Source organism: Balaenoptera ricei, chromosome 17, assembly GCF_028023285.1.
Source record: "Balaenoptera ricei isolate mBalRic1 chromosome 17, mBalRic1.hap2, whole genome shotgun sequence".
NCBI lineage: Eukaryota > Metazoa > Chordata > Mammalia > Artiodactyla > Balaenopteridae > Balaenoptera > Balaenoptera ricei.
This window is the reverse complement of record NC_082655.1, coordinates 16,482,911-16,497,901: the sequence shown is the minus strand read 5'-3', so window position 1 is coordinate 16,497,901 and position 14,991 is coordinate 16,482,911. Positions and strand designations below refer to the sequence as shown.

Below are 14,991 nucleotides of genomic sequence, written 5' to 3'. Positions count from 1 at the left end.
TTTTCTACCAAGTTACTCTTTTTCTTACCAATTTACACAGGCTCTTTTATCATTTGGGGCAGCAGTGTCCAATAGAAATATGATGTGAGCCACATGGGTAATTTTAAGTTTTCTAATGCCACATTAAAAAGTAAGAAGAAACAGGTGAAATTAACTTTAATAATATTTAACTCAGTATATTTGAAATTATCTTTGCAGTATGTAATTAGTATACATTGTCATTGAGATGTTTTACCTTTTGTTTGTACTAAGTCTTTGAAATCTAGTAGTCAGTTTATACTTGTAGCACACCTCAATTAGGACTAATCACATTTTAAGTGACCCAACAGTTATATGTGGCTATAGTGGTTGCCTCACAGCATAGGGTCAGGGCATTAATCCTTTTGTCTGTTGAGAATGTTTTGCTCAGTCTGTGTTTGACTCTAAGAATGTTTGCAGTGTCTTTTTTTCATCATGTAAAATATTTTAATTTTTGGATAACCAACTTCATTAGTTTTTTATGACTTCTAGGTTTTCTGTCATGTTTATTAACCTTCCCATTTAAGGTTATATTACCACTTATGCCTATTTTCTTCTAGTTCTGTAGTTTTCTGTTGTTTTTTTAATCTTTGATTATCTTTTTAATAATTTATTTATTTATTTATTTATGGCTGCGTTGGGTCTTCGTTCCTGCGCACGGGCTTTCTCTAGTTGTGGCGAGCGGGGGCTACTCTTCATTGCGGTGCGCGGGCTTCTCATTGCGGTGGCTTCTCTTGTTGTGGAGCATGGGCTCTAGGCACACAGGCTTCAGTAGTTGTGGCATGCGAGCTCAGTAGTTGTGGCTCGCGGGCTCTAGAGCTTGGGCTCAGTAGTTGCGGCACAGAGGCTTAGTTGCTCCACGGCATGTGGGGTCTTCCCGGACCAGGGCTCGAACCCGTGTCCCCTGCATTGGCAGGCGGATTCTTAACCACTGTGCCACAGGGAAGTCCCTAAGGGTCAGCAGATTATTGTGTGCCAGCAAATCTGACCCACCACCTGTTTTGTAAGGCTCGTGAGTTACAATGGTTTTAACGTTTTCAGTGGTTAAAAAAAATCGGAATCAAAGAATAATAATACATGACATGAAAATTAAATTTTTTAAAACATATGAAATTCAAATTTCAGTGACCATAAATACAGTTTTATTGGAAAACGGTCACACTTATTTGTTTACATATTTCTTTGGCTGCTTTCGCACTACAATGGCAGAGGTGAATAGCTGACACAAACTACATCCCACAAAGCCTAAAGTATTTAACTCTGAGACCCTTTACAGGAAAAGTTTGCCAGCCCCTGATGTGTCTGAAAATTGAATGTAAGGAATGAGTTAGGAACCAAGCTTACTTCTTTCCAAAGGCCAGTCAATTTTCCCAGCAGCATTTGTTGAATATTAGCAGTCATTTTGCCAGCTGATGGGTATTAAATGTTCAGTTCCCTTATAAACTTGATCTCCTTTGCTGTCTATTCCTAAGCCAGTACCACACTGTTTGAATAACACCTGTGTAATGTTTTACTAATTAGTAGGCCTAATTACCACAATTAGTGTGCCTTTTAAAGAGTTTTCTTCAGTATTCTCAAATGTTTATCATTTCAAATAGACTTTGAAAATTTTCTCTCTCCCTCTCTCTCTCTGAATCCCCCCATCCTACTGGAATTTTTATTAGGATTGCATTGAATTTGTAAACTAATTAAGGAGTTTCAAACTTGCTTTTGATAAAGTAGTAAATATTTAAATTTTTCTTAAGATTTTCATTCATCTATATTAATAATCTATTATCTCTTTTATAGCATGAGATAATACTTTGTTTTGTTTAAAGCCAATTAATTTTAAATTGATTTTTAAAATCCATGATTTCTTTTAACTATCTCATCTAGTAAATGAGGTTGATAATTCATTATTCTAGAAAATCTATGTTCTTCTCCAAAAGTAATTCAGGCTTAGAACTCTGTCTCTTTATTCCAAACCCCCTTGAGATAGTGGAAGGCAGTTTTTTGGTGAAAGAATCCTGCCAAGTCCTTTCAGTGGCACGATCTGGCCTCTGCCTCCCCTTCCAGCCTCCTGCCCTTCCATCTCCCTGGTCTGATCGTGAGCTCTGACCCTGCTAAATAGCAGAAACTTCTCTACTCATCATTCAGGCGCCAGCAGGAAAGACTGCTTGAGTCCAAAGTGACACGTACAAGTGACACAGACATCTGTTAGTAGCAAGCAAAGTTGATCTGTTTTGCTCTGGTACATAGCTGTTTGTATCTCTGAAAATTCATGAGCAAAAGAGCTTCTGTAATTGAAATTCCTAAAAAGCATTATTTGCTATGCCAAATGTCTCCTCCACCTCTTAGCATTATAACTACTCTTGCTTCATCAACTCAAGTGTCCCCACCTTTGAGCTAACTGCTTTCTCAGGAACCTCTTTAAGTTGAACTGGTTTTCAGTCCGTGGTTTTTTTACTCCTTGGATGCATGTCCTTGCACATCCCACTATACTCTCATTTTTACTGTTTGTTTCTCTGATTATATGTATTTGATAGTTTGTCTACAATATCTAACATTTTGCCTTAGGCGTGTAAGTAGTAATGCAATCATTAACCGTTTACTGGTTGGATGAAATGATTAGGTTAGACGCCTCATGGGTTATAGTTTGTTTTCTTTTGTTCTGAAACACATATCATGTTATTCTCACTCCTAAAGAATGAGCATTTTAGGCAGCCAAGTATTTAAGACAGTTCCCAGGAATCTCTATCTAAAGAGTTCCTGATCCAAATCCTCTAGTGTATAGGAGTGAAAAGCTCCCAAGTAATCAAATTTTGAGAAAGGTGAACTTTAAATTGGCTAAGTCCAAGCAGGGCACATACAGGTTGAACAGTCCACAGTACATTTTAACTTGAAATTACTAGTTGCCAAACCGAATTTAGAAAAGTATAGAAGTTTAATCAAAAAGAACATTAAATAAATGTTATATCGAATAAGATTAAACATTTTATATTTTTATCCACTGTGAATTTAAATTGCTCAAGTTTTTCTAACTCATAATATGGCTAATGTAATATGGAAAGAACTGCCATCTGTTCTCCCAGTCTGGGCAGATGAGCATATGGTAATTGTGTTTTCTTTTTTAGAAAATTATGCTTAACTTTAACTCAGACATTATTTCTAGATTCCACAGTGAATGTTAATAGATTGGCAATTACTCTGGTTTCAAAAACCCAATACCTATTATTTTAAATGCATTTAGCGGGTTGTTCATATTACAAGATTACTAAATCGATTAAACAAAAAATATTTTTGTAAATTATTTTTGGTATTCAGAGTTTGTTATTTGGCCGTAGGTACATATGAGAGATCGAGAAATTGCTGCCACAGCCAAAGACCTAGAAATGAGACATGTGGCACTCGAACCACAAAAAAGACTTTATGAGAAGGTATAAATCAACAATTTCCAATATAAGAAAAGCAGAGTTTGTATGAACTCTTTTTAGACAATTTATTCAAGGTTTTTTAATGTTCATTTTATTTGTTTTTTTTCAAGAAGAGTATAGTGTTATCCAGGATTGTAAGGTAGCCAGAATGTCTGAATGCACAGTTTGTTGTAATTCTTTAATTCATGTTTCTCTTAACAACTTAGTCTAGTGTCTGAAGCACCAGATGTAAGCCCCAGATTTTGCCTCAGGATCTTTTACTAACTTACTAAGTTTTCTTAAATCTGTGTAATAGTGACTGCAAAATTAACCCAGTACTTCACAAAGATCCTACAAGGTTAAGTCAGATAAGAACTGTAAAGCACTCTAAATTTCAATCTTCTGGAATCAAATCAGCAAGTACCTACTTTAGCGTGTATAATTCAGTTTCCAAGACACTGGAAAAGGAAACTTTGTTACTGCTGTAGATATTTTTTGTTGGGGAAAAGCATTATGTTACTCATTTATTTAATGTTGAAACCGTGTTTTCACTTCCTTCAGCCCTCTTAAAAGTCAGACTGTTTGAAATTAGCGATAACTACAAATACCTAACAGGTAACATGCATATGATTGTTGCTCACATTAAATAAGATTTAAAACATAGCATCCATTCATAACTACAACACTTTAAGTTTCTACACTGAACTTTTTCTAAATCTGAGCCCCAGGAATTTACACTAAGTCTCCTATGATTTTGAATTAGAATTCATTCATTTGAACTAAGCTTGAGGTTATTTTTTACTATCTTTTCTGCGGGGGAGGTGGAGTGGTGGCCCTGGGGGCATGATTTCAGAATTAACAGAAAATTGGCAAGAAAAATACTAAAAATTTCAAAGTGTTTTTCTCTCAGATTCTCAAATACTAACATTTTGCTAAATTTGCATTATCCTTCTCTTTCTGTCTATACACACACACATTTTTTTCCTGAGCTATTTGAGTAAGTTGCAGACGTGATGCTCTTTTACCCCTGAATACTTCATTGTATATTTTCTACAAGGAATCCTTATTACATAATCACAGTACAATTATCAAAATCAGCAAATTAACATATTATTATCTGTTGTATAAACCGTATTCACATTTATCAGTTGTCCTAAAAATGTCTTTTATAGCAAAAGAAAATCTAAGCTAATCCATTTGTTTCAGTTGTCATGTCTCCTTATTCTCCTTTAAGTTGGAACCATTCCTGAGTCTTGTCTTTATATTTTATGACATTTATACTTTTGAAGTATATAGGCCAGATATATTGTAGAATGTTCCTCAATTAGCATTTGTTGTTTACCTGATGACTAATATCAAGCATCTTTTCATATGTTCATTGTCCATTTTTATATCTTCTTTGGAGATCATGTGGTTAATGTCTGTTTAAAGCATGTAGGGCCATACTTTCTTGTTTTTTGTTATATCGTGTAATTTTTTGTTGAAAACTAGTTATTTTAAGTAATAGGACATTTCTGGAAACCACATTCTCTTCTCTCCCCAGGGTTTCTTGTTGTTTCTTTGCTTAGTGACTTTTCTGAATTATTCTGTAAAGTATTCTTTGTCATGCATAGCCACTGAAGTCTCTACTCAGGTAGCCTGGTGACTAGACAGAGATTTCCTTAGGTCCCTTGAACCAGTAAAAACCTCTAGTCTTTGCCGAGAGGCACCGTGTGCATCATGTTCGGGCACACTTTCAAAGCTCAGTTAGATAGTTTACAACTCTCTTAGATTTCACTTCCTGATTTTGCAAAACCTCAGTTCACCAGAGCTGAGCGCTTAGGACCTCCTCAGGTCTGAGCATTCACACAGCCCTTGGCACGTGCACATTTTTACACATGCACACGGCCTTCTAAAGTCCCAGGAATCTGTTGGAGCATTTCAAAGCCCCCTATAGGTATCTGATTCCCCAGCTTTTCCTACAAAGCTTTTTGATTGGCCCGTTGTTTGCTCTGTGATCCACTGCCTTGGACAGTCACGATATTCAACAGTTTCCCCTGATTGTTTTCAGCAGACATCCCCAGGGAAAAGGCTATAGGTGAGTTATGAGTCAGGTCAAATAAAAACAGCCTTGAAAGTGGGGTCTTCCAAGTCAGATGATGACAGTTCTCTGGGAATGGGAGTTAGAAGGACCTCAACTCCATTTTGTCCCCTCCATTGGCTGCCAGGCTAATGATTTTCAAAGCTAATGGCAGAGCTTAGGGGTGGCATGGAATAGGAATAATGCAAGTTTAAAATGCCATAAAGTTCGTCTTTCTTACTAAGATTCAGCCATTTTCATGAATAAATGCTCCCCAGATTGCTGTAAGCCTTCAGTTAATTTCCAGAGTTCTGAAGAAGTTTGTTTTGCCAGTGATCTCAGTGCTTTTATAGATGAGAGAATTTTCAGAGGTCCTTACTCTTATTTCCACTGATGTCACCACTGTTTGCTTTTTACTTTGAAAATTAGATGATTACAGTTTTGGTATCCTGAAAAAGAGCAAAGACGTTTTTGTGTTCCAGCGTCATTATTAATATGGATTGGTGATTTTTTTTTTTTTTTTTTTTTTTACAAATGATTTCTTTAACAGAATCTCTCTAGAAATCAAGAAGCTATTGAAAAAGAAATGAGAGAAGATGCAGATGCCTATAAACGAAAAGTGGATCTTGAAGAACACATGTTTCATAGACCGATAGGAACAGATCAAACTCAGAACCAAAAAACTCAGAAGGTAAAAATATGATAAATTTAGTGTATCTACAGAAGAAGAAATTACCATCTGCCATTCTTTTAAAAGGAGGAATTTAATATTGAACTCTGTAAAGTTAATTTGTTTCTTTGCTTCAGTTATCACAGTTCCTAGAAACTCACATTATTTTATTTAGAGGTTACTTACTTCACTGACAGCCATATACATGTGTCTTTTATACTCTGAGAATTTCAAGACTTGGAAGAAAATACAAAGGAAATAACTTTATAAATTTTAGTGCCCTACATTGTTAAGTCTCCGAAATTATCCCTGAGTGGATTAGTTGCAAAACATCAGGTCTCTGCCTGGTATAAAAGCCAGCATTTCCAAAGTGTATTCTGTAGAATATCAATAACTAGTATTAAATAAAATGGGGATGACAAGTATTGAAAATGCTGTCTTAAAGTTAGGTTTTTTCCATGCCAGATTTGAGGATGTGGCACATTGTGAATCTTTAAGAAATTTTCTTAAACTTATTTTATAGAATTTCTTGTGGAGTATCCTTTCAGAAATGCTGGCTTAAATGAATGGAAATAGAATTTGGGGGCTTCAGGACAGAACTTTGTCTATTACCCCTTTAACGAAATGTTAAATGGGTCTGTGGCAGGGCCTGGCCCAGTTCCAAAAGCCAGGAATAGTGTAAGATTTCCCTACCTTCTGTTCTGTCCCTTGGCTTCCCCCCTCAGAATATCCCCTCCCCCCTTTTTTTTCCTTATAGGCTTTTGTCCAGTCTGTAAGAATAGGTTCTTCTGACTCCTTTTCAAAGGACTGAAACATGGGAATTGTTTAATTCCACCCATCCCTTAGCCTAGAAGTTCTCAACCTTGGCTATACATTAGAACCACTTGAAGAGCTTTCTAGAAGTACCAATATCCAGCTGATAAAGAGATTGATTTAGTTGGTTTGTGGTGGAGCCTGGACATCAGTTTGTTTTAAACACTGAGGTGATTCTAATATGCAACCAGGGTTGTGAACATCTGTCCTGGACACTTGGATACATTGAATGGACATACCATATTTTATGTAGTCTAATCTTGTTTCTGAAATTTACGAATTTTTCTTAGTTAATTGAAGAAAATTTGGCAAAAGCTGAACAAGCATGTCTAAATACTGACTGGCGAATTCAAGCTTTACATAAACAAAGATGCGATGATCTACACCGAAATGAATGTTACCAGGAAGTAGCCAAACTGCTTCGGAAAAACAGAAAGAAAGAAATGGAAGTATTAAATGCAGTGATGGAGGGGGAAGCTAAAAAGGTAAGAATGGTGTTACAAACTTCTTGTTATTAATCATTTAAATCTTGAAATAGTACATAATCAAATGGCAATAGCATCAAACCACATAATTTGTGTTTGAAAAGATCTTAAAGATGATCTATTTTTAATAGGTAGTGCTCAGAGAAGTCCAATGTTGATGCCACCTAAGAATGACTAAGTGTCTTTCTCAGTTACATTAGTGTCTCAACTTCCCAACCTCGTGGATTTGTTCTAGCTGATTGTATAGTATTACTACTTTAATTTACCTAATTTTTTATACTAGCAACGTAAAAGACTTTGAACAGTTAGGAATTATATGTAGCTACTACTAACAAAAACCAAAATAACAGTAACTATAAGCAAGATAGAAGTATTTTTCTTTTTCACATGAAAAGTCTGGAGGTGGGCAGTCCACGGTTGGTATCCTGGCTCCAAGGTCATCAGAAAAACTGCCCCCTTCAACCTTTCTGCACTATTTCCTGGAGTATGTCTTTCATTCTCAAGGATACCTTTCCATCCATTAATTTTAAAAACTCAATCCCATAAGATTTGAGATCTGAAATGTATTGAAATGAATTGTCATTTCAGTGACAGTTGGGACCTGTATGGCACTCTGAGGAATTGAGTGGTAGGGACATCAGAAGTGCCTCTGCTTTCAAGGTTCTTCAACAGCCTTGAGCCAAGACAGGCACCCAAATTCCCTAATACCAAATAAATCCTACGTGCCTTGGAAATATAAAGTAGAGGAAACAAAAGGGGCTACTTCACTACAGGAACTTGCATTAGCACAATTTTTATGTGATTTTTTTTTTCATTTATTTGAATTTAGTGGGAGGAAGCTGAAGAAAAAGACTTTCATTTGAAATCAGAAAAGAAAGCTGCTGCTCTTTCAGATGCATCTAGAAGGTGGTTCCTAGAGAATGAGACACATGATGCTTTAGAAAATGCTCAACATCCGTACCATAAAGGTGAGCATCGTGAACGCTTCTCTCTCCCTTCATGGTGTTACACATTCATTCATTAACTGTGGTCTCTTAGCATGGATAAATCCTTGAGATGTATTTTGGCACTTTTAGCCAAATTATTGCTCAGCTAAAAGGTAATCACTAGTTACCACTTTTTGGTCAGGAAGAGTGGGATGAGGAGGTGGGGCTGTTTAAAAAAAAAAAAACTCCAAGAAAAATTTCTCAACCATCCTGTAGAATTGTTTTATTCCATGGTCCTTGGCATCCCCTTAATGTACTAGACTATGATTTGTTCCCAAAGTGCTATTTCTAGTTAATTTTAGTAAAAATGTGTGCTTTGCCAATAGCTGGTCCTCAGAACAACAGTTTATTAAAGTAACACAAGGAAACTTATTATAGGATCTAATCAAACATTAGGTTTTGGTGCAAGACTTACAGTGGCATTCAATGAAAAATCAAAATTTTAATTTAAAATTCTTGGGAATTCCCTGGCAGTCCAGTGGTTAGGACTCAGTGCTTTCACTGCCGTGGCCCGGGTTCAATCCCTGGTTGGGGAACTAAGATCCCACAAGCCCCATGGCATGGCCAAAATAATAATAATAATTTAAAATTCTAAAATAGAGTACAGATACAGGGAACTTCTGTTTTACTATATCTTGTATTGTTTCAGTCTTTTATAAAATGTATGTATTACTTTTTAAAATAACAGCCTTACTAATATGTAATTCACATGCCATACCGTTCACCTATTAAAAATATACAATTCAATAGTATTATATTACCATATATTTTAAAATGTATTCAGAGTTGTGCAGCCATCACCACGATCGATTTTAGAACATTTTCACACCCCCAAATAAACCCCATGTCCATTTGCAGTCATTCCTCATTTCCTGTCACTCCCCCCAGCCCTTGGCGACCACTAATCTACCCCTGTTTCTGTAGATTTGCCTATTCAGGAAATTTCATATAAATGGAATCATATGCTACATGGTCCTTTGTGTCTGACTTCTTTCACTAGCATAATGTTTTGAGGTTCAACCATGTTGTAGCATATATCAGTACTTCACTCCTTTTTAATGCAGGATAATATTCCATTGTATGAGTATTCCACATTTTATTTATCCATTCATCAATTGATAGACATTTGGGTTGTGTCCGCTTTTGGGCTTTTACGACTAATGCTCTGTGCATTACCTTTGTAATTACTTTTGTAGTGCACAAATTGAAAAGCAAAAATAGAGGTTAGATGCTATCATCATTTAATTAGGCTGCTTTTGAAACCCCTCATTACCTCTCACGCTTTTGGGTTTAGGTCCCAAATAGCGCCCGGAGCCCTTGGGGAAGTGGGGAGCAGAGTGTCACACATTAAACGTTTAAAACCTGCTTACAGAAGACACAAACCACTGGAGCTGCCGCCTCTCCCTACCCTGTCACACTTACCCCAACATTAGAAAGAAAAGAAATTTGAGACTTTTGGAGAACCTACGAATTTAGAAATTGAAAAAGGAAAGAACCTGCAAAAAGCTCCCTGCATCCGTAGTCTTCCTACATGTTGGCCCTTCCGCCTCCATGGTGTCTTCCTCCCATGCCATCTACGTTTTTTCAACGTTCCTAAATTTCACCAACGAGAGATAGTTTGGTTAATAATCATTCATTTTTCAAAAGGCAAATGTGTAAGGATTTGATCATTGCCTTAATCAGGGTGTATAGATTAAATCCATGTCATTTAATCCTAAAACTGGAGGATAATCAGCTATAATTAGGAAAATGGCATATTGATTGGAAGTGCTCAGCATTGGTTTGTCACTCAGAGCCTAGAAGCGAGGCACCAGGAAGTAGGAAACAGATGAGTGTGCCAATGACAGATCATTTATTTAAATTTGTGCCTAATGTCAATCTTTTATTAACAATGGGGAGGAATTCTTATTGTTTCCCAGAAAATAGAACCTTCTGGACAATGTGAATGACGCTCGCTGCCCCTAAAATCCCAGGCCCACAAACTTAAACTGAAGCCGAATAGTGAGTGATGTCTTATAAAACATTAGTCCACATTTTTAATGGGCAAAGGATTTGAACAGCCAGTTCTTCCAAAGAAGATATACAATGACCAATACACATATGAAAAGATGTTCAGCTTAAATTAGTCGTTAGGGAAAGACAAATCAAAACCACATGGGAAAACATTAAAATTAAAAATATATATACAATGAGATACAACTTCACGATCAGTAGCATGGATGTAATCCACTAACAAGTGTGGGCGAGAATCAGAGGAATTGGAACAGTGCTGGTGGGAATGTGACATAGTGCAGCCACTTTGGGAAACAGTCTGGCAGTTCCTCAAAAGGTTAAATGTAGAGAGACTGTATGACCCAGCAGTTCCACTCCTAGGTATATCCCCAAGAGAACTGAAAACATATCCCTACAAAAACTTGTACATTGAATGCTCACAGCATCATTATTCATAATAGCCAAAAAGTAGAAACAACCCAAATATCCATCAAATGAGGAATGGATAAAGAAAATATGGTATATCCATACAATGGAATTTTATTTAGCAATAAAAAGGAATTAACTACTGATTCATGCTACACAATGGATGAACCTTGAAAACCTTATGCTAAGTTAAAGAAGCTAGACCAAAAGGCCACATGTTATATGATTCTATTCATGAAATGTCCAGAATAGGCAAACCTGTAGAGGCAGAAGGGGGTTAGTGGTTTGTGGGTGGGAGGGGTAGGAGAGTGGGCCACGAGTGGGTAAGACGTTTATTTGGGGGATGATGGAAATATTCTAGAATTAGTGGTGATGATGATACAACTCTAAGTATACTAAAAACACTGAACTGTACCCTTTAAAGGGGTGAATTTTGTGGTATGTGAATTATCTCAGTGAAACTTATTTTTTTAATGACATTCGTAAATGCTGGTTGCCAGGTAGGGCCACTGGACCAGGTTTTAAAGTGACTGGGCCTTGAAGAAAGGGAAGAGCTTAGAGCAACTGGAGGACATTTCAGGGAGGGAGGATTTCACGGCGCAGGAGCCCGGGCTGGACGTCAGGAACACCGGGTTCTAGTCCCAGCCTCAGGGTAAACGAAGACAGGGTTTAAATAATCTTAGCCAGAGTCAGTAAGCTGTGTACCTCTGGTTAGTTTATTTACCCACTTGTGTTTCATTTGTGCCTATTAAGAAATGTTTACTGGTCTTCAATTTCCTCATTTGTAAAATGAGAAGATTATAGACTAGGCGATTTTTAATTTTGTTACAGTTCTAACGTTATATTACACCATTTTCTAACCACTTACAGTCTGTGGGTCTCTCTGAGGATCTCTCCCAGAAACATGCACATACACGTACACACACACACAGCACTTTCCCATAATCATTTTTGTGGATTCCCCATCCAAACGCCTCCATGAACTCCTTGCATGAGACAGAACTTGTTAAAAGTAATTAATCAGTGGCAGAGACTTGCCTGTCGTGGTGATTCAGGTCGGGCCGGCTGGAGCAGAGAGCTTCTGTACAAGGATGGTTAAAGATACCACTGAAGGAGGCAGGTGATGGGGACCTTCAGTGCCAGGCTGAGCAGTGGCTTCATCCTGTTCACCAGCCTGGGTGCAGAGCAGAATGGCCTGCGGAAGACAGAGTGCCCGGCGTGCCTCCTGGGCAACGAACGTGGTTGGGGAAAGGAAGGAAATTTAGTTTGTACCTTTGTGTTCCTTTTGAATTTTGTGAGGTCCAGGTAATACCACTTCAGGAAATAAATACTGATTTTAAATAATAAGAATCACTTTTGGGGCTTTAAAATAAATACATTAAATGAAGGAAAAAAGCAAGTTGCAGTGCAAAAAAGTATAGAAAATAGAACTTTCACTTTTTACTGTACTATTTACATGTTCAAATTTGTTACAGTTAGCCAGTGACTGGCAATTTTTTGATACATTACAAATTAAAAAAAAAAATGCATAGTCAGGACCTCACATTTAATTCCGTAGATTTAAAACAAATGGAAAGGGCTTCCCTGGTGGTGCAGTGGTTAAGAATCCGCCTGCCAATGCGGGGGACATGGGTTCGAGCCCTGGTCCGGGAAGATCCCACATGCCGCAGAGTAACTAAGCCCGTGCACCACAACTACTGAGCCTGCGCTCCAGAGCCCGTGCTCCACAACAAGAGAAGCCACCGCAATGAGGAACCCGCACACCGCAACCAAGAGTAGCCCCTGCTCGCCGCAACTAGAGAAAGCCTACGTGCAGCAACGAAGACCCAATGCAGCCAAAAGTAAATAAATAATTTTAAAAAACAACTGGAAAGCTAGATTTTTGTTTTAAAGTTTCACAGGTGAATCTGCTCAGCAGTGTTTGAAACGTTGCTATAAGCAAAGGGGGGGAACCATTGGCTGTCTGATATTTACAAGACGGCATTTAATTCATCCTCCCTAACAGCCGTGGGCAGGATGGATTTAAGAGGACAGATGAGAGACAAGGAACTGTGAGATCTCAGATTTGGAAGGATTTGATATGTGAGTCATCTCTGCAACATTGCAATAGTGCTTATCCAGCCTATGCCAGAACACTAATAGAGCTGGTGAGCTCGTTACCTCATTCCATTTTCTGCCAGTATTTTATTTAAAAGTTGCTTCTTCCTTATGTAAAGCTGAACCTGCTTTTCTTTTTGTAAACCCTCTCATTAAAAACTGTTCTCTGGTCAGAATGGCCATCAAAAAAGTCTACAAATAAATGCTGGAGGTGTAGAGAAAAGGGAACCTTCCTACACTGTTGGTGGGAATGTAGATTGGTGCAGCCACTATGGAGAACAGTATGGAGGTTCCTTAAAAAACTAAAAAGAGAATTACCATATGGCCCAGCAATTCCATTCCTGGGCATATATCCAGAAAAGACGAAAACTCTAATTTGAAAAAATACATGCACCCTAATGTTCATTACAGCACTATTCACAATAGCCAAGACATGGAAGCAACCTAAATGTACATCAACTAATGAATGGATAAAGAAGATGTAATACATATATACAATGGAATACTACTCAGCCTTAAAAAAGAATGAAATAATAATGCCATTTCCAACATGGATGGACCTAGAGATTATCATACTAAGTGAAGTAAGCCAGACAGAGAAAGATAAATCATATGATATCACTTATATGTAGAATCTTAAAAAATGATACAAGTTAACTTATTTATGAAACAAACAGACTCACAGACATAGAAAACAAACTTGTGGTTACCAAAGGGGAAAAGGGGGGAGAGGGATAAATTAGGAGTATGGGATTAACAGATACATTCTACTATATATAAAATAGATAAACAACAGGGACTTACTGTATAGCACAGAGAACTATATTCAGTATCTTGTAATAAGCTAGAGTACAGAAGAATCTGAAAAAGAATACATAAGTGAATCACTTTGCCATACACCTGAAACTAACACAACATTGTAAATCAACTACAATTTAAAAAAAAACTATTCTCTGGAGCAATGCAGATTACGCTTACTACTATGATAGCCCTTCAAATATTTTAAGATGACTCTTATATTCCATTCCCTGACACCAGTTCAAATTAATCATTTGGTAATTAGTCACATTATCTTAATGACTCATTGAGCTAAAACGATGAGTTAAAACCATTAGCTGAACACATATGTATGGAATCTAAAAAAAAAAAAAAAAAAAAATGGTTCTGAAAAACCTAGGGGCAGGATAGGAATAAAGACACAGATGTAGAGAATGGACTTGAGGACATAGGGAGGGGGAAGGGTAAGCTGGGATGAAGTGAGAGAGTGGCATGGACTTATATACACTACCAAACGTAAAATAGATAGCTAGTGGGAAGCAACCGCATAGCACAGGAAGATCAGCTCGGTGCTTTGTGACCACCTAGAGGGGTGGGATAGGGAGGGTGGGAGGGAGGGAGACGCAAGAGGGAGGAGATATGGGGATATATGTATATGTATAGCTGATTCATTTTGTTATACAGCAGAAACTAACACACCATTGTAAAGCAACTATACTCCAATAAAGATGTTAAAAAATAAATTAATTTTAAAAAACACAAACAAAACACACACAAAACAAAAACCATTAGCTGAAGCTCTTGAGCCCAGGTGAAAGGCAGGCATCATCTTCATGAGTCAGTGTGACCCGAGCAGTCTGGACCTGACTCATGGAGGCTTGGATCCTGGTGATGGGAGTAGAAAGGAAGGGACATCCTAAGTGACATTAGGATGAAAAAATCAAAAAGACTCTGATGTCTTATTGGATGTAAAGCTGTAGGAGTTAGGAAACAGTACAATCACAGCTGAGGGGTGAGTATAAATTTTGAAGTGAGGGGAGTGATGTTAAAAAATATAGGAGGCGGCACCGGTTAGGTGTGGAACACTGCCATGCTTCCTACTCTAATAAGTCCAGGTAAAACTCGCCTATCGCTTGGGACGTCCCTGGTAGTCCAGTGGGTGAGACTCCATGCTCCCAATGCAGGGTTTCATCCCTGGTCAGGAACTAGATCCCGCATGCTGCAACTAAGACTCTGCATGCCGCAACTAAAGATCCCGCATGCTGCAACTAAAGAT

General features: G+C 37.6%; 1 protein-coding gene across 3 annotated transcripts in view; it reads left to right on the top strand.

The window, feature by feature from the left end:
• The window catches only part of TBC1D31 (TBC1 domain family member 31), a 64,419-nt gene that overhangs the window by 46,826 nt on the left and 2,602 nt on the right, over positions 1–14,991 (top strand). For 2 of the 3 annotated variants that reach the window (XM_059901932.1, XM_059901930.1), the window contains 4 exons: positions 3,342–3,434; positions 6,020–6,160; positions 7,243–7,437; positions 8,267–8,405. In XM_059901932.1, the coding sequence (XP_059757915.1) occupies positions 3,342–3,434; positions 6,020–6,160; positions 7,243–7,437; positions 8,267–8,405 (568 nt within the window). The remainder of the gene's footprint in view (positions 1–3,341; positions 3,435–6,019; positions 6,161–7,242; positions 7,438–8,266; positions 8,406–14,991) is intronic. The other variant, XM_059901931.1, reaches the window with a different exon arrangement.